The following is a 17,081-nucleotide window of genomic DNA, read 5'->3' on the forward strand; positions in this document are numbered from 1 at the left end:
AACTCCCTCTACCAGTATAGGTCAGTAGTTTTTCTGCAACTCAAAGTCTTGGAGAGTTGCCTAGAGCACTAAGAAGTTAAGTGACTTTCCCAGAGTCACACAGTCAATATGTGGGCAAGAGCCCAGGAATCCCTGGCTTCAAAGCAGGTTCTCTATCCATTATTCCATGTTGTTAATAAACACATTCCTTAAGCTTCTACTATGAGCAAAGCGACCAAAGGAAATTCAAAAATAAATGAGAGTGCTAACAATCTAATAAGAGAAAGAAGAAAAAATAACTTCAATATAAAAATAATATACTTAATTCATAGGAAAGGTACAAAAGAAAGTGCTCTGATGGCTCTGAAGAGGGAGGGATTACTTCCCTTCTGGGTAGATGAGAGAGCTTCCTGGAGAAGGTAACAGCTGAGCTGGACCTTAGGGGATAGATTACGTTTCAAGTAGGTGAGGATTATGGAATGAATACGTTCCAGGAATAAGGATAGTACATGAGAAAGGTGGGAGGGGCACAAAGAGAAGAAAGTACAGTATAATAAGTTCAATGATGGTAAGTGGATCCAGGGGGAAGAGGCATAGAAGACCTTAAAAAAAAAAAAGGTGACATAAGGCTAGAAAATCAGATCATAAAGAGCCTTGTATGTCAGACTAAGGATTTTATATTTTATTTGCTAGGTAAAGGGGAGCAAGTAAAGGTATTTGAGCAGGAAGGTGACCTGACCAAAGCTGTAAACCTTTATCATTTTTTGAGCTGTGATACCAATACATAATAATGATTCAATAACATGTAAAATGCATATAGGTCAAATAACACATAATACAATATAGTCTTTCAGTTCACAAGTTAAACTAAGGCACTTTGGAGATGTACATTCAATGACTTACTTATGAAGACTGAAGAAAAAATTGATGAAACCTACCTTCTTAAGTCTGAAGGAGATAATGCCATTGCCAAATGTAATTACAGTAATGCTCATGTACCATATTATATCCAGAAATAATCAGCTCAGCTCATTGAATATATTGTAAACAAAATGCCATGTACATTATGCTATTTCTTTATTTCTTTGTTGTAGTGGAAGCAAGCAGTTTCTTCAACTGTCCTTGGAAAAGTGATAGTACAACCAGACCAAAATTTCACAGGACTTATCATTGGAGTTGTCTTGATATCATTGTTGCTCTTGTTATTACTGGGGCTTTTTCTGTGGCTGAAAAAGAGGAAGCAGATTAAAGGTGCATCTTTTTTCTTTTCTTCTTTTTTTTAAAGAGAGAGAGGAAAAGTCTTTAGGAAGTTAATTCCATTTCAGGCAGTCTTCATATTTACAGCAGTGTTACTCAAAGCCATGTATGTTCCCCTCACTCCAAAATGTTAATGAGAACTTAATGCTTATATCAAAAACAGCCTACATTTAGTTTTGGAGTTTATCATCATTGACCCAGGATAGAGAAGTCTTTAACAAACTTTTTTTTCTATTTGTTTTAAGATCTGGGCAGTGACTTAGTTCGCTATGATGCAAGAGTACACACTCCTCACTTGGATAGGCTTGTAAGTGCCCGGAGTGTAAGCCCAACCACGGAAATGGTTTCAAATGAATCTGTAGACTACAGAGCAACTTTTCCAGAAGGTATATTTCAGTTTATTGTTCTGAGAAATACCTATATATGCACTTCAGTGTGGGGGTTTTTTCCCAGCTTTTACATGCAGCCTTCCTACACGAGTTTGATGGATTTTAATTTGGAACCAGACCCATGTCTCATTATATTTTTAGGGCTTTTCAAGGTGTTCTCCCCCCGAAAAGCGAACCATGAAATCACAAGGGAACAGGTATTTCATTTATTGTTTTAGAAGTACACTAAAAAGTTGTGAGGTTTTTCTAAACTAAATTAGGAGCATTAGGGTGTACAATGTGGCTAGAGAGCTGGTCTTAGAATCCGGAAGATCTGGGCTCAAATTTCTCATAGAGGTCTCATGATCCTAGGCAAGTCACTTAACTCTCTAAGTTATATAACCTCTATAAATTACAGAGCACTTGCTGATTTCAGTGGGCAAAGGGAGTTATCTCAAATAACAGATCCCATTTTTTTTTTCTTTAATCGAACAAACTAAGTCAAGAGAGGTAAGATCAAAATGCACATTTTGGTCAAATGTAACTTGCCACTACTTGGCCTTTTCTTTTAGTTACATATAGGAATCTAAACATGCACATAGTTCCATCCAGGTATCCATAACAACCACTATGATTTATTAAGTGCCTAGCATGTGCATAGCATTGTGCTAGGACCTAGGGGAGTACAGCATACAGATAAGAGATAGTTCCTTTCCTCAGGGAGCCTGCTGTCTAGGAGGGTGGATAACAAATTTCACAACCTAGCACCTAAAGTATTCCATGACTTTTAAGTCTATTTTGAGGTCTGATCCAGAACAAACATCCGGTTGTGCTAAAAAATAAAGAAATGTTTAGTATTATCTGCTTCAAAAAAAAAAATACTGTTACCAAATAATGGCCAAATTAACTGGAGCATTTCACATTGTTTAACTTAAAATATGTTGGCAAAAGTACAGTCTCTACATTTTATCAACTTTATTACCTTTAGAAGTTTCAGGATATGAGTCAACTGTGAGCATTTTCCTGGTTGAATATTTACCACTGGACAAATATAATGAATCAGACTTAGAAAATACTTGCAAATCTAGAAACTGCTCATCAAGTCAAAGAGTGATAGTACTAAAGCAACTCATATCTTTATTATTTTACAACAATTACCTGATATTTTGAAAGTTTTATTCATTCACCCATGTATGACCAACACAAAGCATTATTTAATACCATGCATGACTTTTGCCCCATGTAATTCCATGTATGAAACTAGCTACCATGACAACTTACTGCCATTCAGTTTGTATGAACAGGAATAGTACATTATGCTTTTATTTTAGTAGACCAGACTTTGCTGTTTTATTTTTGTTGTTCTTCTATTGTAAGAAAGAAAATTAAAATTCACAGATAATCCCAAAGATTTATTTTGACCCAGTTTTAATGTCTTTTTCCCAACCAAAACTGTTATCATAACCACTTGAGTTTCAAATGCTTGAACCTCAAATGTTTGTCTTATCTTTTATTTATCTTATCCACTGTTTAGTAATATTAAAAAAAATAAAATAACCAACTGACAGGATAATCCACAGTCACTTCCTAAAAACTCGAATTGACTGTGTTGCAGTCATTGGCACAGCAAATAATTCCCCTTGTGTTCTACCAGTGGGGACACACATCAAAAGTCAGAGGACTTTGACCTAACCGAAGAACCAATGAGGCATTCCATGCCAGGAAACTTTTTCCTTTCAGTGGTTCAATGATTTGTCAGTTTCAAACAGTCCCTGAAGTCTAGCAACCCCCTGATTCATACTACCAATGTAAAAATCATCCCACTGCTAAAGGCATAAGACAGTTGTTCTGATTGCCAGCTGCAAATGAAACTCCAATCCATAGTCTCAAACCAACATTAGGTGAAATGCTTGAAACGTTGATAGCGTCAGGGAGTGGCGATCCTGAGAGGAACTGTTAGTCTCCAGGTCCAGTGGGGAGGTTCTACATACTGGATCCCTAGGAATTTGAGAGATTCCTTTCTAACCTGAGCCCATCTATTCCCATTCCCTCCCCTCCTTGCTTTTTTGAGTTATGATTCCAATATTCCTGTTCTGCGACTCCCACATCTGCCTTCCAGTTTGACAACTTATCCAGCTACAGCATCTCTGGCTCTCCTTGGAGCACTGGTCCAGAGCAGATGTGATCAAAATGACCCATGTGGAAAATATTGAAATGTGTAGAACAGAGTGGAATGAGGCAGTATTTTATCCCATTTCTTGTCAAGAGGGCCTAACACTAATACTCTACCTTTCAACAGCTAAGACTAGACTATGTATAAAACAACCCACATCCTTATTTTTCCAGTGAAACACTATACAGGCTATCCCAAAAGTCTTAGTGTAATTTTGGGTTTTAATAGCTTAAATTAATTTAATTTAATTAATTTAGTTTAAATTTAATTAATTTAAATATTAAAGATAAGCTAATACTTATTTGGTGCTTACTGTGTGACAGGCAGTATGCTAAGCTCTTTACAGTTATTATCTTATTTGATCCTCACAACAATCCTGCAAGATAGGTGCTATTATTAACCCCATTTTGCTGGAAACTGAGGAAACAGGGGTTAAGTGATTTGCAGCAACTAAGTGTCTAAAGCAGGACTTGAACTCAGGTTTTCCTGACTCTAGGCCATCCATTGCACTACCCAGCTGCTCCAAAGCTTTTCAAAGACTTAAACTGCACTAAGACTTTTGGAACACCTTTTATAAAGCCATCTTTTTTTTTTAATTTTTGCCCTTCTTCAAGAATCATTTATCCTGCTCATTGGCAAACAATTTACCTTTCCTGTTGGTTCCAATATCCTAACTATGGAAATGCCTGGGTGGCTGAGTAGAGTGGAGGATGGTGAAAAGAACATTGGACTCAAGAGTTCCGAAATGTAGACTTATCTCTGCCACCTCTTAGATGCATGACATTGAGCAAGTCACTTAGCATCTCAGATTCTCAGATTCCTCCCCGGAAAAATGAGATTAACACCTGAATCTTTTAATAATGGATCTTAATGAGACCAAGCCTCTGGAAAGCATACTGTTAAGCACTATAGAATTATAAGGTTCAAATATTGTCATCTTTAGATCAAGATTCCCCCACCCTTATCTCATCATTCCTTTCACAACTATCTCCTTGATTTGCTAGAAGGGAAGCAAAGCATCCCAGCTGGGAAGGGCATTCCTTCCACTCAGAGACTTTATTGTCAATACATTCCTTTTACTTCTCTGACTGCTCCCCAGGAACTTACTGCCAGCAGCCCCACCCCCTCACTCAGGGATTTCAATGTACACATACAATCAGAGAGAGTGTCAGTGGATCTCAAGGCTTTAGGGAAGAGTAGCTTCTCTTCACAAAAAGTTTCAGGAGCCCCCACCCTAACCCCTTATGGGCTCCTTCCTGAGAATGAGAACTGGATCTTAAAGATAATTGGGCAAGGATCTCTTAAATTTTGGGGGGGTCTATTTTTCCTCTAAGGAGGGATTTTCAAGTGCATTTAATTTGAACATAAGAGAAAGGCCCAGGTGGTAGGAATACCAGACAAAGACAGTTCTAACCTGTCTTTTCTAAAATTGACCCTGAACACTACCTCATAATGGAGGAGCCACCACTGAGGCAGGCAGTTCCCAAGTGTATGGATCTGTCTGTCAGATTCTTTCCAATACATTCCACTGTCCTTTTTTTTTTCTTTCTCTCTTTTTTAATTTAATTTATTTTATTTTATTTTGTCATTGGCTGGGAGTGAAGGTTTGCACTTCCAGGGATCTGATTCCATTGATAAAACAATAATTCAACCAAAAGCTGTTTTTTCCTTTTCCCTTGTATGAGCTAGACTGTTGCAAGGCAAGAAAATTGCCCAATTCTGTTTGCATATATAATATGTATATTATTTGCTAGAGTTTCTCCATACCTCTAGTAGCTACCTCTAGTAAAACTCTGGCTCATTTTCCACTCAGAGGAGGCAGTGTGTGGTAGAATTGGAGGAGCCTGAGCTCTGGAGTTTGTATTCCACCTCTTATATTTATTACTTGGGTGACAAAAATCACCTGACTTCTCTGGACTCAGTTTCCCCACAAGTAAGGGAGGGAGCTAGATTAATTGATCTCTGAGGTTCCTTCTCCCTCTAGATCTATGGTCATTGAGACAGAAAGTTGGCTAAATTTTATTCTTTCACAAGAAAAGAGTTTTTTCTAATAATAATATGGTACAATGTGTAAAGCACTTTACCAACATTATCTCACTTTAGCTTCACAGTAGCCCTATTATAGTAGAGCCTAAAGGGCTTGTGCCTATTTTGTAGATGAGGATACTGAGGCTCAGAGATTAAGTGACTTGGCCATGGTCCTAAAACCAGTGTATGATTTCATTAAAACCTCAAAACAATCCTGTGAGTTTAGTTAACAAATAGTTAACCTATTTAAGAGAACAAACTTTGAGAAGATGTTTAAAATGCGTATTTGCATACAATTGATTTGCTTATCTCAAAGCCTTCTTATCTATTCATTGAATCAGATATAGGGATCTTGGCAGAGTCTCTTTTTAAGTTAAAGTCAACTATAAATGCTTAAAAGGAATGAAGTAGAATTTTTTTCAATTCTACAATTCAGACTTGATATTATTTTAGATTGTCCCCATGTCTCTTTGGTTCTAATAAATGAAATTTTTCCACTGTCTTTTAAACATATACTAATAATTCAGGTTCCTCTTGCAGATCAGTTTCCAAATTCTTCCCAAAATGGCTCCTGCAGACAAGCTCATTATCCTCTGACAGATTTGTCCCCCATCCTAACCAGTGGAGATTCAGATATATCCAGTCCGCTGCTTCAAAATCATGTCCACATTGATATTAGCGCCTTAAATCCAGACCTGGTCCAAGCAGTTCAACATGTGGTTATTGGGCCAAACAGCCTGATTGTGCATTTCAATGAAATCATAGGAAGAGGCAAGTATTTCAACTCTGATTTTGTTGGTTTCCTATAGAAGTGTTTTATGTTCTGTTTCAGCAAATTGATAAATTGATAAATATATATGTATGTATGTATGTATGTACATATGTATGTATAGCAAAAGTAATGCAAAGGACAAAAAAGAAATGATAAGAGTTTTTGTTTTCCATTCTGCATACATACCATGTTGAAAATCAAATCTCCTGGGATGTGGTCCCCTTGTTACTGTTATAATTTGGTCATCTCCAAAGCAGGCAGGAATAAATCACATTCCTCTATCACCCTTTTTAATAATGACAAGAACATTTTAATGGAATTTTTTACTGCTTTTAATTGCAACCATTTTCACTGATGTCACCCTCCAATGTCTCTTTACATGGAAAACAGTGACTAACTCTCTCCAAAGCCCTAGTTCACAGCACCTTGTGCCAGCATTCTTAGGAATGGTAATTTATAGCATTACCTTGACCTTGAGCAACATCTATCATTTTTCCAATGCATTCTACTTCCTTTACACAAAGGAGAAGCAAGTATTTGTAATAAGGTAGTCTGTCTGGGTAGCAGTAATAGCTAGCATAAACAACAGTTGAGAAAATGTTTAGCAGGAAAATAAACCAACCAGAAAAAGAAGATACAGATAGAAAGTGGATTCCAGTCTCCTTCTCCTCTCTAAAATCTTTTATCTCAATCCAAATTGAATCTTGAAACCTTTTCTCTGGAGATACTGCCAAAAAGCATCAAGAGCATTTGTTGTATTCCTCTTGAATAAGTTGATGAGATAATTTACATTATATGAACACAGGGTCAAATTCTCATTTGAGGTGACTCTTGAGGAGGGGAGAGGGGAAAGCTGGTGGGCAGAGAAAATTCCCTCTCATTCTTTAATCCATTGTATTTCCTTCCCTTCTGCCTTATAAATGCAGGCTATGTTAATAAAAATAGTTCGTATTTGTATAGCACTTCAGAGTTGTAAGGCACTTTACATACATTATTTATTTCAATCCTTACAACAAACCTTAAATAATAACAGAATTTTATAGAATAACAATAGCTAGCATTTATAAAGTACTTTAAGGTTTATAACGCACTTTACAAATATTATCTCATTTGATCCACGCAACAACATTGGGAAGTAGGTGCCATTATTATCTCCATTTTACAAACGAAGAAACTAGTTAAGCAACATACCTGGGTCACATAGCTAGTAAGTGTCTAAGGTTAGACAGGAACTCAAGACTTCTTGATTCCAGTTCCGGCATTCTATCCACTGCACCAGATAGCTGCTTTTATTGTGTATGTACATAAACATGTGTGTGTATATATATATATACATATATGCTCAGATAAATGTGTGCAATTATTTGCTTATTTACACTGTATGTGCATTATACAACATATGTGCTATTTTGTATGTATATATACATATATCACATATAGATCATATATATCTATATCTAGTGTTTTAAAGTTTGCAAAGTCATTTATAGATGACATCTCATTTGGGCCTCATAACAGTCCTACCAGGCAGAGCCTATAGGTGTCATGTCCATTTTATATATGAGGAAACTAAGCCTTAAAAAGTAAGCAACTTGGCCAGGATTATAAAACCAGTCAGAGGCAAGTGTTAAACGTTTCTATGTTCAAGTTCAAATCCAGTGTTCTTTCCACCCACTGTATCATACTGCCTATTAGCCATTCTACAAATTACTGTGATTTCACTGGGGTTTGGGGGAGGGTTTGTTTGTTTTTTTGGTCTGGACCTGTGATTTCATCAGTGTGGAAACTTACCCTCACTGACACAGATCAGCAGCCTGTCTGCGGTTTATAGTCTTGGAGACTTTACTTGTGAGACTAAGATGGTAAATGAGTTGGTTAACCAGGAGCCAGAGTATTATACGGCAAAGAATACTTTTTCTGGCCTCGGTCAGAGACCTGGCTCACTCACTACCTGTGCGATCTTGGATAAGTCATATATCAGATCTAGAACTGGCCATGTAGTCAAACCTTTCCCTCCTTCATTTTACAGATGAATAAACTAAGGCCCAGGGAGATTAAGTGACATTCACTGTCACAAGTTAGGCAGAATTTAAACTCACTTTTACATCTGTACCTCATTTAGCCTCCTTCTGCTTTAGTTTCCTCAACTATAAAATGCATAGGGTTGAACTAGATGGACTAGTCTGTATTTTCCCTGAACAGAGTTAGATTGATAGTAGTCCTTTGGAAAAACAGTCTGGGCTGTGAGCTTTCTCATTCTGCCACTTGCCTAAGTCTTTATCTTAAAACCATTGACTGAGCAGTCAGACTCTTGGCACCTAGGATGAAACTGCCTACATGACAGCCTCTTGGAAAGCAATTGGCTTAGAGTGAGTGGGAACTTAGTGAAAGGAGTCTAAAGTGAGGCTACTTCATTTGGGCTAATGACTTCAACTCTTGCTAACCTGAATTATGTAGCCAATGGTGACTAATTGGTGGAAATCCTTATTCCAAAAAACTAATCTCTTATATACCCTTTCCTTTTCAAAAGCTGTGTTTAACAATATTATTTTTATTTTGGTGATTCTGGTTCTGTTGATTAGAATAGAAGTTCACTTTATAACATTTATCTGGTCTTCCTAACTAGCCTTCCTGCTTCCACTCTTCCTAAATTAATCTTCCTTATGTGAACAGATCTGATTATATCACGCTTCTGATTAAGAACTCTTCAAAAAATTGGCCAGCATTTAATAAAGCACCTACTATGTGCCAAGCATTGTGCTAAGTGCTGGGATACAAAAACAATTATCAAAAGAACCCCTACTTACAAAGAACTTATTTTTGAACAGAGGAGACAAGTTAATAAATAAGTATAGATAGAATAAATATAAAGGGAATAAATACAAAGTAATTAACTGTAAGGTAGTTTGAAAGGGAGGGCACTAAGCAGTTAAGGAGATCAGGAAAAGTGTCCTGTTAAAGGTGATGCTTGAGCTGTACCTTGAAGAAAGAGGGGTAGTGTAAAGTAGAGCTCAGGAGGGAGCATATTCCAGGAATGGAGCAGAGCCAGTGCAGAGGCAACAGCAAGGCAAGGAGGGGGCAATCCTGTGTGAGGAATTGAGAGAAGGCCAGATGAGTTGGGCTGGGTTACAAAGCATGTGAGTGGGAGTAATGTGCAATGAGGCTGAGAAGATAGTTTGGGCCCAGGTGGTGTAGGGCTTAAAAAGCTAAACAGAGAACTGTATTTCAGTAGCTCTTTACTATCTAAAATCTAGTCTCCTTAGCTTGGCATTCAAGCCTCCTTCCCAGCTTTGTTTCATATTGTGCCACTCCAACATACTCAAAGCTTCCCCTAACCTATTCACTAGCTCCCCTATATGCACCATTTTTCCCTATCTATATCTTTTCTCGCACTATTCTCTATGCCTAGAAGTGTTTCACCTCCATCTTTTGAAATTCTAGCAATTCTTTAAAGTCCAGTATGCATGACATCTTCTCCATGATTCCTTGATTCTCCTTGATTCCCCTCCATGGTGATGATCTTGTCTCCCCTCCAACCTCACATCACACATTGTTTACCTCTCTCTTATGCACATCTGTGTTATCTTATCTCATATTGAAGTAAATAAGATTGTAAGTTCCCTGTCTTTTATAAGCTTTGGATCTTCTATGGCATTTAACACAGTGCTAGGTACCTAGTAGGTGCTTAATAAATTTGTTGAATTGAGTCATGTTGAATGGAACAAAACTAACCTAAACAGAGTAAGAAAATTCTATTATGTAATATACCCTACAGAATGAAAACATGTTTCAGTATTACACAGACTTATAATAAGATCATTCATATCCTTGAAACCTAACTACATACAGTAAGAGGCTAATAACATGGCAGCTAAGTGGCACAGTGGATAGAACACTGGGCTGGGGATCAGAAACACTCATCTTCCCAAGTTCAAATCCACCTCAGACATGTACTAGCTGTGTGACCCTGGGCAAGTCATTTAACCCTGTCTGCCTCAGTTTCTTCATCTGAAAAAATGAGCTGGAGAAGGAAATGGCAAACTACTCCAGGATCTTTGCCAAGAAAACCACAAAATGGAGTCAAAAAGTGTCAGACATGACTGAAATGACTGAACAATAACAATAACATGGTTCACATATGATGTAGGTATTAGGTCTATCAGCATCAACCATAAAGATCATATCATGTTATATATGTATGTGTCATATACCTATATATATATACACATATGTATAAATATCAAAGGGCCACGATCTCATCAATATCTCATCAATCTCATCAATCCTCCCTTCACTTCTTCAAATTAGCAGTCCCATCTCCTTTAGTATGATTCTTGTTCGGGTCTTTCTGTAATTCTTTCTCTTTTTTTTTTCTTTTTTTTTTGGCTAGGCAATGGGGTTAAGTGACTTGCCCAGGGTCACTCAGCTAGTAAGTGTTATGTGTCTGAAGCCAGATTTGAACTCAGGTCCTCCTGGACCCAGGGCTGGTGCTCTATGTACTGTGCCACCTAGCTGCCCCTTATAATTCTTTCTCAAAGAACCACAAAGCACTAGAAGCCTTCCCTTGTTTCTTTTAATAGTTCATGGATACCAATGTAGCACTTCAACTGTCTATCAATCATACATGTTTCTCACAACATAACTGTTCCACTTCCTTTCCTAGTAGACATGTCCTTGATGGTGACTTTTATATCATTTGTAAAATATATGCAATGTTTATTCAGTTACTCAAACACTGATTATATATAGAGAGAGATTTATATTTCAGTATCAAAAGAAAATGTGTTCCTTAAATCATTTCATTAATAGAAGTCTACACTATATAGATTTGCAACCAAGGAATTTGGAATCAATAGGACTCATAAAAAGTGTTAATTAGTGATTGCTGATTATTGGAAAATAGTACAGCAAAAAAAGTTAATATTCCTTATTCTTCTTCTAGGGCATTTTGGGTGTGTGTATCATGGAACTTTATTGGATAATGATGACAAGAAGATTCATTGTGCTGTGAAGTCCTTGAATAGTAAGTTAACAATTTAATAGTAAAGTAACCCTTTTGTCAAGGTTTATCAAATAAGAGAATTTTTTTGTGGGCTGAACTTACAGTTGCATTGTGGTAGGGAACAAATTCTCAGCGAGGAAAACCTATCCACCAGCTGAGATCAGCATCTGCTCTGCAGCTTCTGATCTCTGAGACACGCTTGGGGTACTGACATATTAAGCAGCTTGTTCAGAGTTAGGTGACCAGTATGTGTCAGAGGAGGGTTGAGTCCAGAACTTCCTGACTCTGAAGCCAGCTCTTTTTCCACTATAGCAATGCTAACTCTCAAAATTGTAAAATAACAGATAACTTAGATAAAGTATTAATTTACACTTCCTCTCATAGAAATAAGTAGTTGCTATTGAAACTCATGGGTCTAATCCTGAAAATATGTTCAAGTTAGACTGTCACTAAAATGTTTTCCTTAAACAATTACCCCTTATACCCCTAATAAACAAGGGTGTAGGTGAAAGGAGATGAGTATAATTTGACTAAGTCTGGCAGATGATGTTTGTTTTGCAAATGATGATTTTTGGAAACTATTGGAAACATGTTGGCACATAAAATAAGAATGACTCATTTCATGCTCAGGCATTAAAGTAATTTAAAAAAAAAACAAAACACAACTCCCATTAAAAAGGATGGAAAAGAAATAAGATAAAGAAGTGAAAGTATGCCAACAAAAAATTTAAAAATAATACAGTAGCAACTCATTACCAACATTTGAGGAAAATAAGGTATGTCGTGTAAGTTGAGGTTTCATGTAAAGAAGATTAGACTTAGAAGTAGAAAAAATTACTTGAATCTGGGGTACCATTTACAAGCTACATGACCTTGGGGAAGCAATTTAATCTCTCCAGAATCTTAATTCCTCCATTTGTAAAAATAGGGATAATCATGACACTTGCACTACCTACCTCAATGAGTTGTTCTAACAACAAGTAAAGTAGAATGTTTTTAATTTTTAAAACCATAAAACACCATACAGATGAAAGATATTATTACAAATATTTTCTCTAGTTGAGACTTATTCATTGAATTGCTAATTTATTTTAATTATTATTGATTGAGATATTCCTAAGGTGTTGGATAATTCTACACTTCTGTAAATGGGATACATAGAATATTACATGGTTTTTTCTTGATAATTCAGAATCAGAATTGTTGTTATTGTTGTTCAGTAGCATCTGATTCTTCATGACCCTGTGGATCATAGCTTGCCGATATCATCTGTGAGATTTTCTTGGCAAAGATACTGGAGTGGTTTGCCATTTCCTTCTCCAGTAGATTAAGGCAAACAGAAGTTAAGTGACTTGTCCATGCCACACAGCTAGTAAGTGTCTGAGGCTTAATTTGAATTCAGGTCTTCCTGATTCCAAGCCCAGCTTTCTATTCCCTGAGCCACCTAGCTGCCTCCAAAACCAAAATAATACTAATCAATTACTATGTTATACTGCAATATGGTAGGTTTTCTATTTCCTCCTTTACGTTTTTTAGCCTGTCAACATCCTTATAGTTTCAAACTTCTGAGCTGCTGCGGTCTGAGAAATCAGATAAGCAAGGTTAGAATTATATATAAATTAAAAGTTAATCAGTGATGGATGGTGGACTGAGTACTATCTACAGAAAAGCTTCATTGAACAGGTTTTATGACAGATACAGGGTTTCAAGGAAGTCTTAGTGAAGTTTTAGCTTAAAGACTTTTGGAACACCCTATATTTCAGAGAACAAAATGTTTTGCCTTGTTTTTTCTTTCCAGGTTCTTTAATTCTTGGTTTTTTTATTCTGGGTTTTCAGGATTCTTGGTTACATTCCGAGTACTAAATTGCTAAAAATAGGACCTGAAGATAAGCCATGTTTTGCTCTATACAAACCCTAAACCATGCAAATTATGCATTCTTCAATATGTTTCTTGTTATAGCTTGTATCAAAAAATACAACATGCCTAATGCACTCAGCATATCACTGGGATCAGAAAATATTACTCTACTCTTTGCTCTGGCACCGGCCTGTTCTGGGACTTTGAGGAGACTACTTAATTTTTCTGAGTCCTAGTTTTCACATCTGTAAAATAATGGCAGTGCTGTTAGTTTAACCCTGTGATAATAGTCTTCAAATCCACAAATTAGAAATCATGCAGTCTGCACAAATGCTAAGTATTATACCAAATATTTCATTCTGGAAAATATTAGTATTACATTCAAGCATATCAAGTTGATAGGCCATCAGCACTGTGTCCTATTTTCAGAGTTAGATCTGTATCCCCAGGACTTAGCATAGTGCTTGGTATGTGGTAGGTACTTGATAAATACTTTTTGACTTGACTTGATTTTTTTCTGTAGGTGAAAAACCTGAAAATTGATTTCTGTTTATTTAGTTGCAGAAGAGAAATTATAACATTGTAATGTGGACAAGGAGGAATTATGTCGTTCATACTTGTATGGACATTCAGGAAGTATAATAGTTTTAAATTTCCATTGATTTTTCTGATTTTGACAAAATATTCATTTTATACATATTGAATCCTGATTTCCCCAAGCTGCAAGTAGCTTTCCACCAAAATTACCTTGTGTTTATTTTATACATGTATATAATTGTATATTTATATAATTATATAATAATATATTATGCTTTATTTATCAGTTTGTATATTATACACAATATATACATGTTTGCAATTTTTAGGTATATACATGTTGTCTACCCCATAAAACATAAGCTTCCACAGGGCAGGGACTGTTTTATTTGTATTAGTCACCGATGACTAGCACACTGCTGGGCACATAGTAGGAACTTAATCAATTCTTGTTGATTGGCCAATCAAGTATTCCACAAGGAAATTTGATATTTTCTACTACTGGATTTCACAGGAATTACTGACCTAGGAGAGGTTTCCCAATTTCTGACTGAAGGGATCATCATGAAAGATTTTAGTCATCCCAATGTCCTCTCACTTTTGGGAATCTGCCTTCGTAATGAAGGATCTCCATTGGTGGTCCTGCCGTACATGAAACATGGTGATCTTCGAAACTTCATAAGAAATGAGACTCACGTAAGTACTTTATCATATCTACCACTGGAAGAATTAGGTTCATGCAAAAACCATCAAAATAGGTCAGATTCAAAACTTTTGTGGTTAAATATTTTGTTTATTTTGTCAAGGACCTTGTATTCTCCTTGGAAATACAACATATATGTGTATTATAGGTAGATATTAAGTACTTACTATGTGCTACGCTGTGCACTGTGCAAGATGCTAGACATGCAAATACAAGCTATCAAAATAATCCCTATCCTCAAAGAGTCTATGTTCTAAGGAGGAAAGACTACATATAAAGGAGTGCTGAAAATCAGGGAGTAAACTCCATAGTGGAATGGTGGAAAGTCTAGGAAGTACCTTGGAGGTCTGGACCCCAGTAAGATAAGTGAGAATACACCTGTAAGGATCACGACAGCCAGAGAAGGAGTCCAAGTTCCTGGTGGGGAAACGGTTTGGCTGTTTGAAGAGAAAATACAATCTGAAAGACTTTCCAGAAAAAGTGGAGCCTGAACTGAGATTTGAAGAAACCCCCTCTGTCGTCTAGCCATAGTAGCTATTCCCCAAACTCTACACTCATCTGTCCTCTCCATGTTTCCACACACCCTGTCCCACATGTCTTCAATGCATTGCCTCCTCTCATTTGTCCCTTATAATTCCAAGCTTCCTTCTAGGCTTATCAGGTGCCACTTCCTACAAAAATCTTTTTGGATCCCCCAGTTTTAGGATTCTTTCCCTCCTCAAATTGCCTTGTATTGATCCACGTACCTGTCATATATCCCAACAGAATGTAAGTTCCTGGGGCAGGTATTCTTTTTGTTTTGTCTTTGTATTTCCCAACACAGTACACAAATGCCTGGTGCATGGGAGGCTCTTAATCAAAAGTTATTTTATTTAAATGACAAGGATTCTGAAAAGTGGAAATAAGAAAGGACTAATATCCCAAGCAAGGGGAATGACCTGTGCAAATGCAGAAGCTGGATCTGAGGTGTCCAATTCTGGGAATAACAAGCTATCCAATTTTGCTATAGCATAACCTAGATGAACAGGGCAGTAGGAAGTGGGTCTGGAAGGGTAAATAGAACCAGATTGTGAAGGGCCTTCAGTGCTAGGCTAAGTAGTTTGTATTTTATCCTATAGGCAATAGGGAGCCACTGAAAGCTTTTGAGAAGGTAAGTAACATGATCATATTCACATGCTGAGAAAATTATTTTGGAAGCATGTGGAAAATGGATAGGCTAGGGGAGACACTGGGAGCAGGAAGACCAATTAGAAGGCTGATATAATAGTCCAAACGAGGAGTGACAGGGATGCAAACTAAGGTGGTGACCATAAGAAATATTGTGGCCATAAAATTGCTAGGATTTGTCAATTGGCTATGATGTTTAGGGAGAATGATGTAGACGAGAAAGTCAAGAATGACACCAATGTTACAAATCTGGGGAACTGGGCAGTTAGTGGTGAGAAGGGAGGAGAAGAGTGGAAGTTTATTAGTTTTGTTTTGGACAAGGAGATAACAAGATGTCCTAAAGGAAATGTCAGCAGGCAGGTGATGACGTAGAAGTGGAGTCTAGTAGAGATTTACACTAGATGCATAGATTTAGGAGCTACCTGCAGAGAGTCAAGTCAACAACAAATATTTATTAAACACCTACTATGTGTCAGATACTGTGCTAAGTGTTGGGGATACAAAGAAAGACAAAAACAGTCCCCACCTTTGAGGAGCTCACAGTCCAATGGGGAAGACAATATGTAAACCACTATGTACAAATAAGATATACACAGAATAAAAAGTAGGATTTTAACGTAAGAGATGATAATTGAAGAAATGAGAGCTAATGAGACAATAGACAATGACAGTGGACAGCTGGAGGATTTTGGCCTACTAGCCAGCTGGCTCTCCCTCTAAACAACCAACAAGCATTTATTAAGTTCCTACTGTGTGCCCAGAACAGTGCTAGGCATACATATGTAAATACAAAGAATAAAACATTCTCTACTCTCAAGAAGCATCCATTCTAATGGATGCATTAAACCCCAGCAAACTCAGAAAGTCTTTAAATACCCATTGGGATTAAGTGTAGGCTCACTTCCCACTGGTCTGTCCTGTCAGCTCTTTGGGTAAGACTCCAGCACCAGAAGAGCTTTACTCTTCATCCACTTTAATTTCCAAATAAAAAGCATGAACTTATTAGCATGGTATCGTGAAATGAAATTTGATTCCAAGGAAACCAAAGTGCAGGTGTTTGAGAAGATCCTGTAGTCAGGCAAGAGGATAATGAATATCTAGCCTCTGGCTTTTATATGCTCATATAAGTAAGCTGAATTCACCTCTCAAGCAGCAAGGATAGCTTTTGGTACCCCACCAAAGCCAATCAAGCAATTAATTCTTTGTGTCCACTCTGACAAGGTAATTCGCCCCCAAC

The 17,081-nt window shown here is 37.0% G+C and overlaps 1 protein-coding gene across 1 annotated transcript in view; it reads left to right on the plus strand.

The window, feature by feature from the left end:
- Positions 1-17,081, plus strand: part of MET (MET proto-oncogene, receptor tyrosine kinase) — a 153,691-nt gene that overhangs the window by 123,834 nt on the left and 12,776 nt on the right. The window contains exons 13-17 of the mRNA XM_027845025.1: positions 1,074-1,230; positions 1,482-1,622; positions 6,346-6,576; positions 11,520-11,600; positions 14,489-14,670. Of these exons, the coding sequence (XP_027700826.1) occupies positions 1,074-1,230; positions 1,482-1,622; positions 6,346-6,576; positions 11,520-11,600; positions 14,489-14,670 (792 nt within the window). The remainder of the gene's footprint in view (positions 1-1,073; positions 1,231-1,481; positions 1,623-6,345; positions 6,577-11,519; positions 11,601-14,488; positions 14,671-17,081) is intronic.

Source organism: Vombatus ursinus, unplaced genomic scaffold (assembly GCF_900497805.2).
Source record: "Vombatus ursinus unplaced genomic scaffold, bare-nosed wombat genome assembly UNPS02014946.1, whole genome shotgun sequence".
Taxonomy (NCBI): Eukaryota; Metazoa; Chordata; class Mammalia; order Diprotodontia; family Vombatidae; genus Vombatus; species Vombatus ursinus.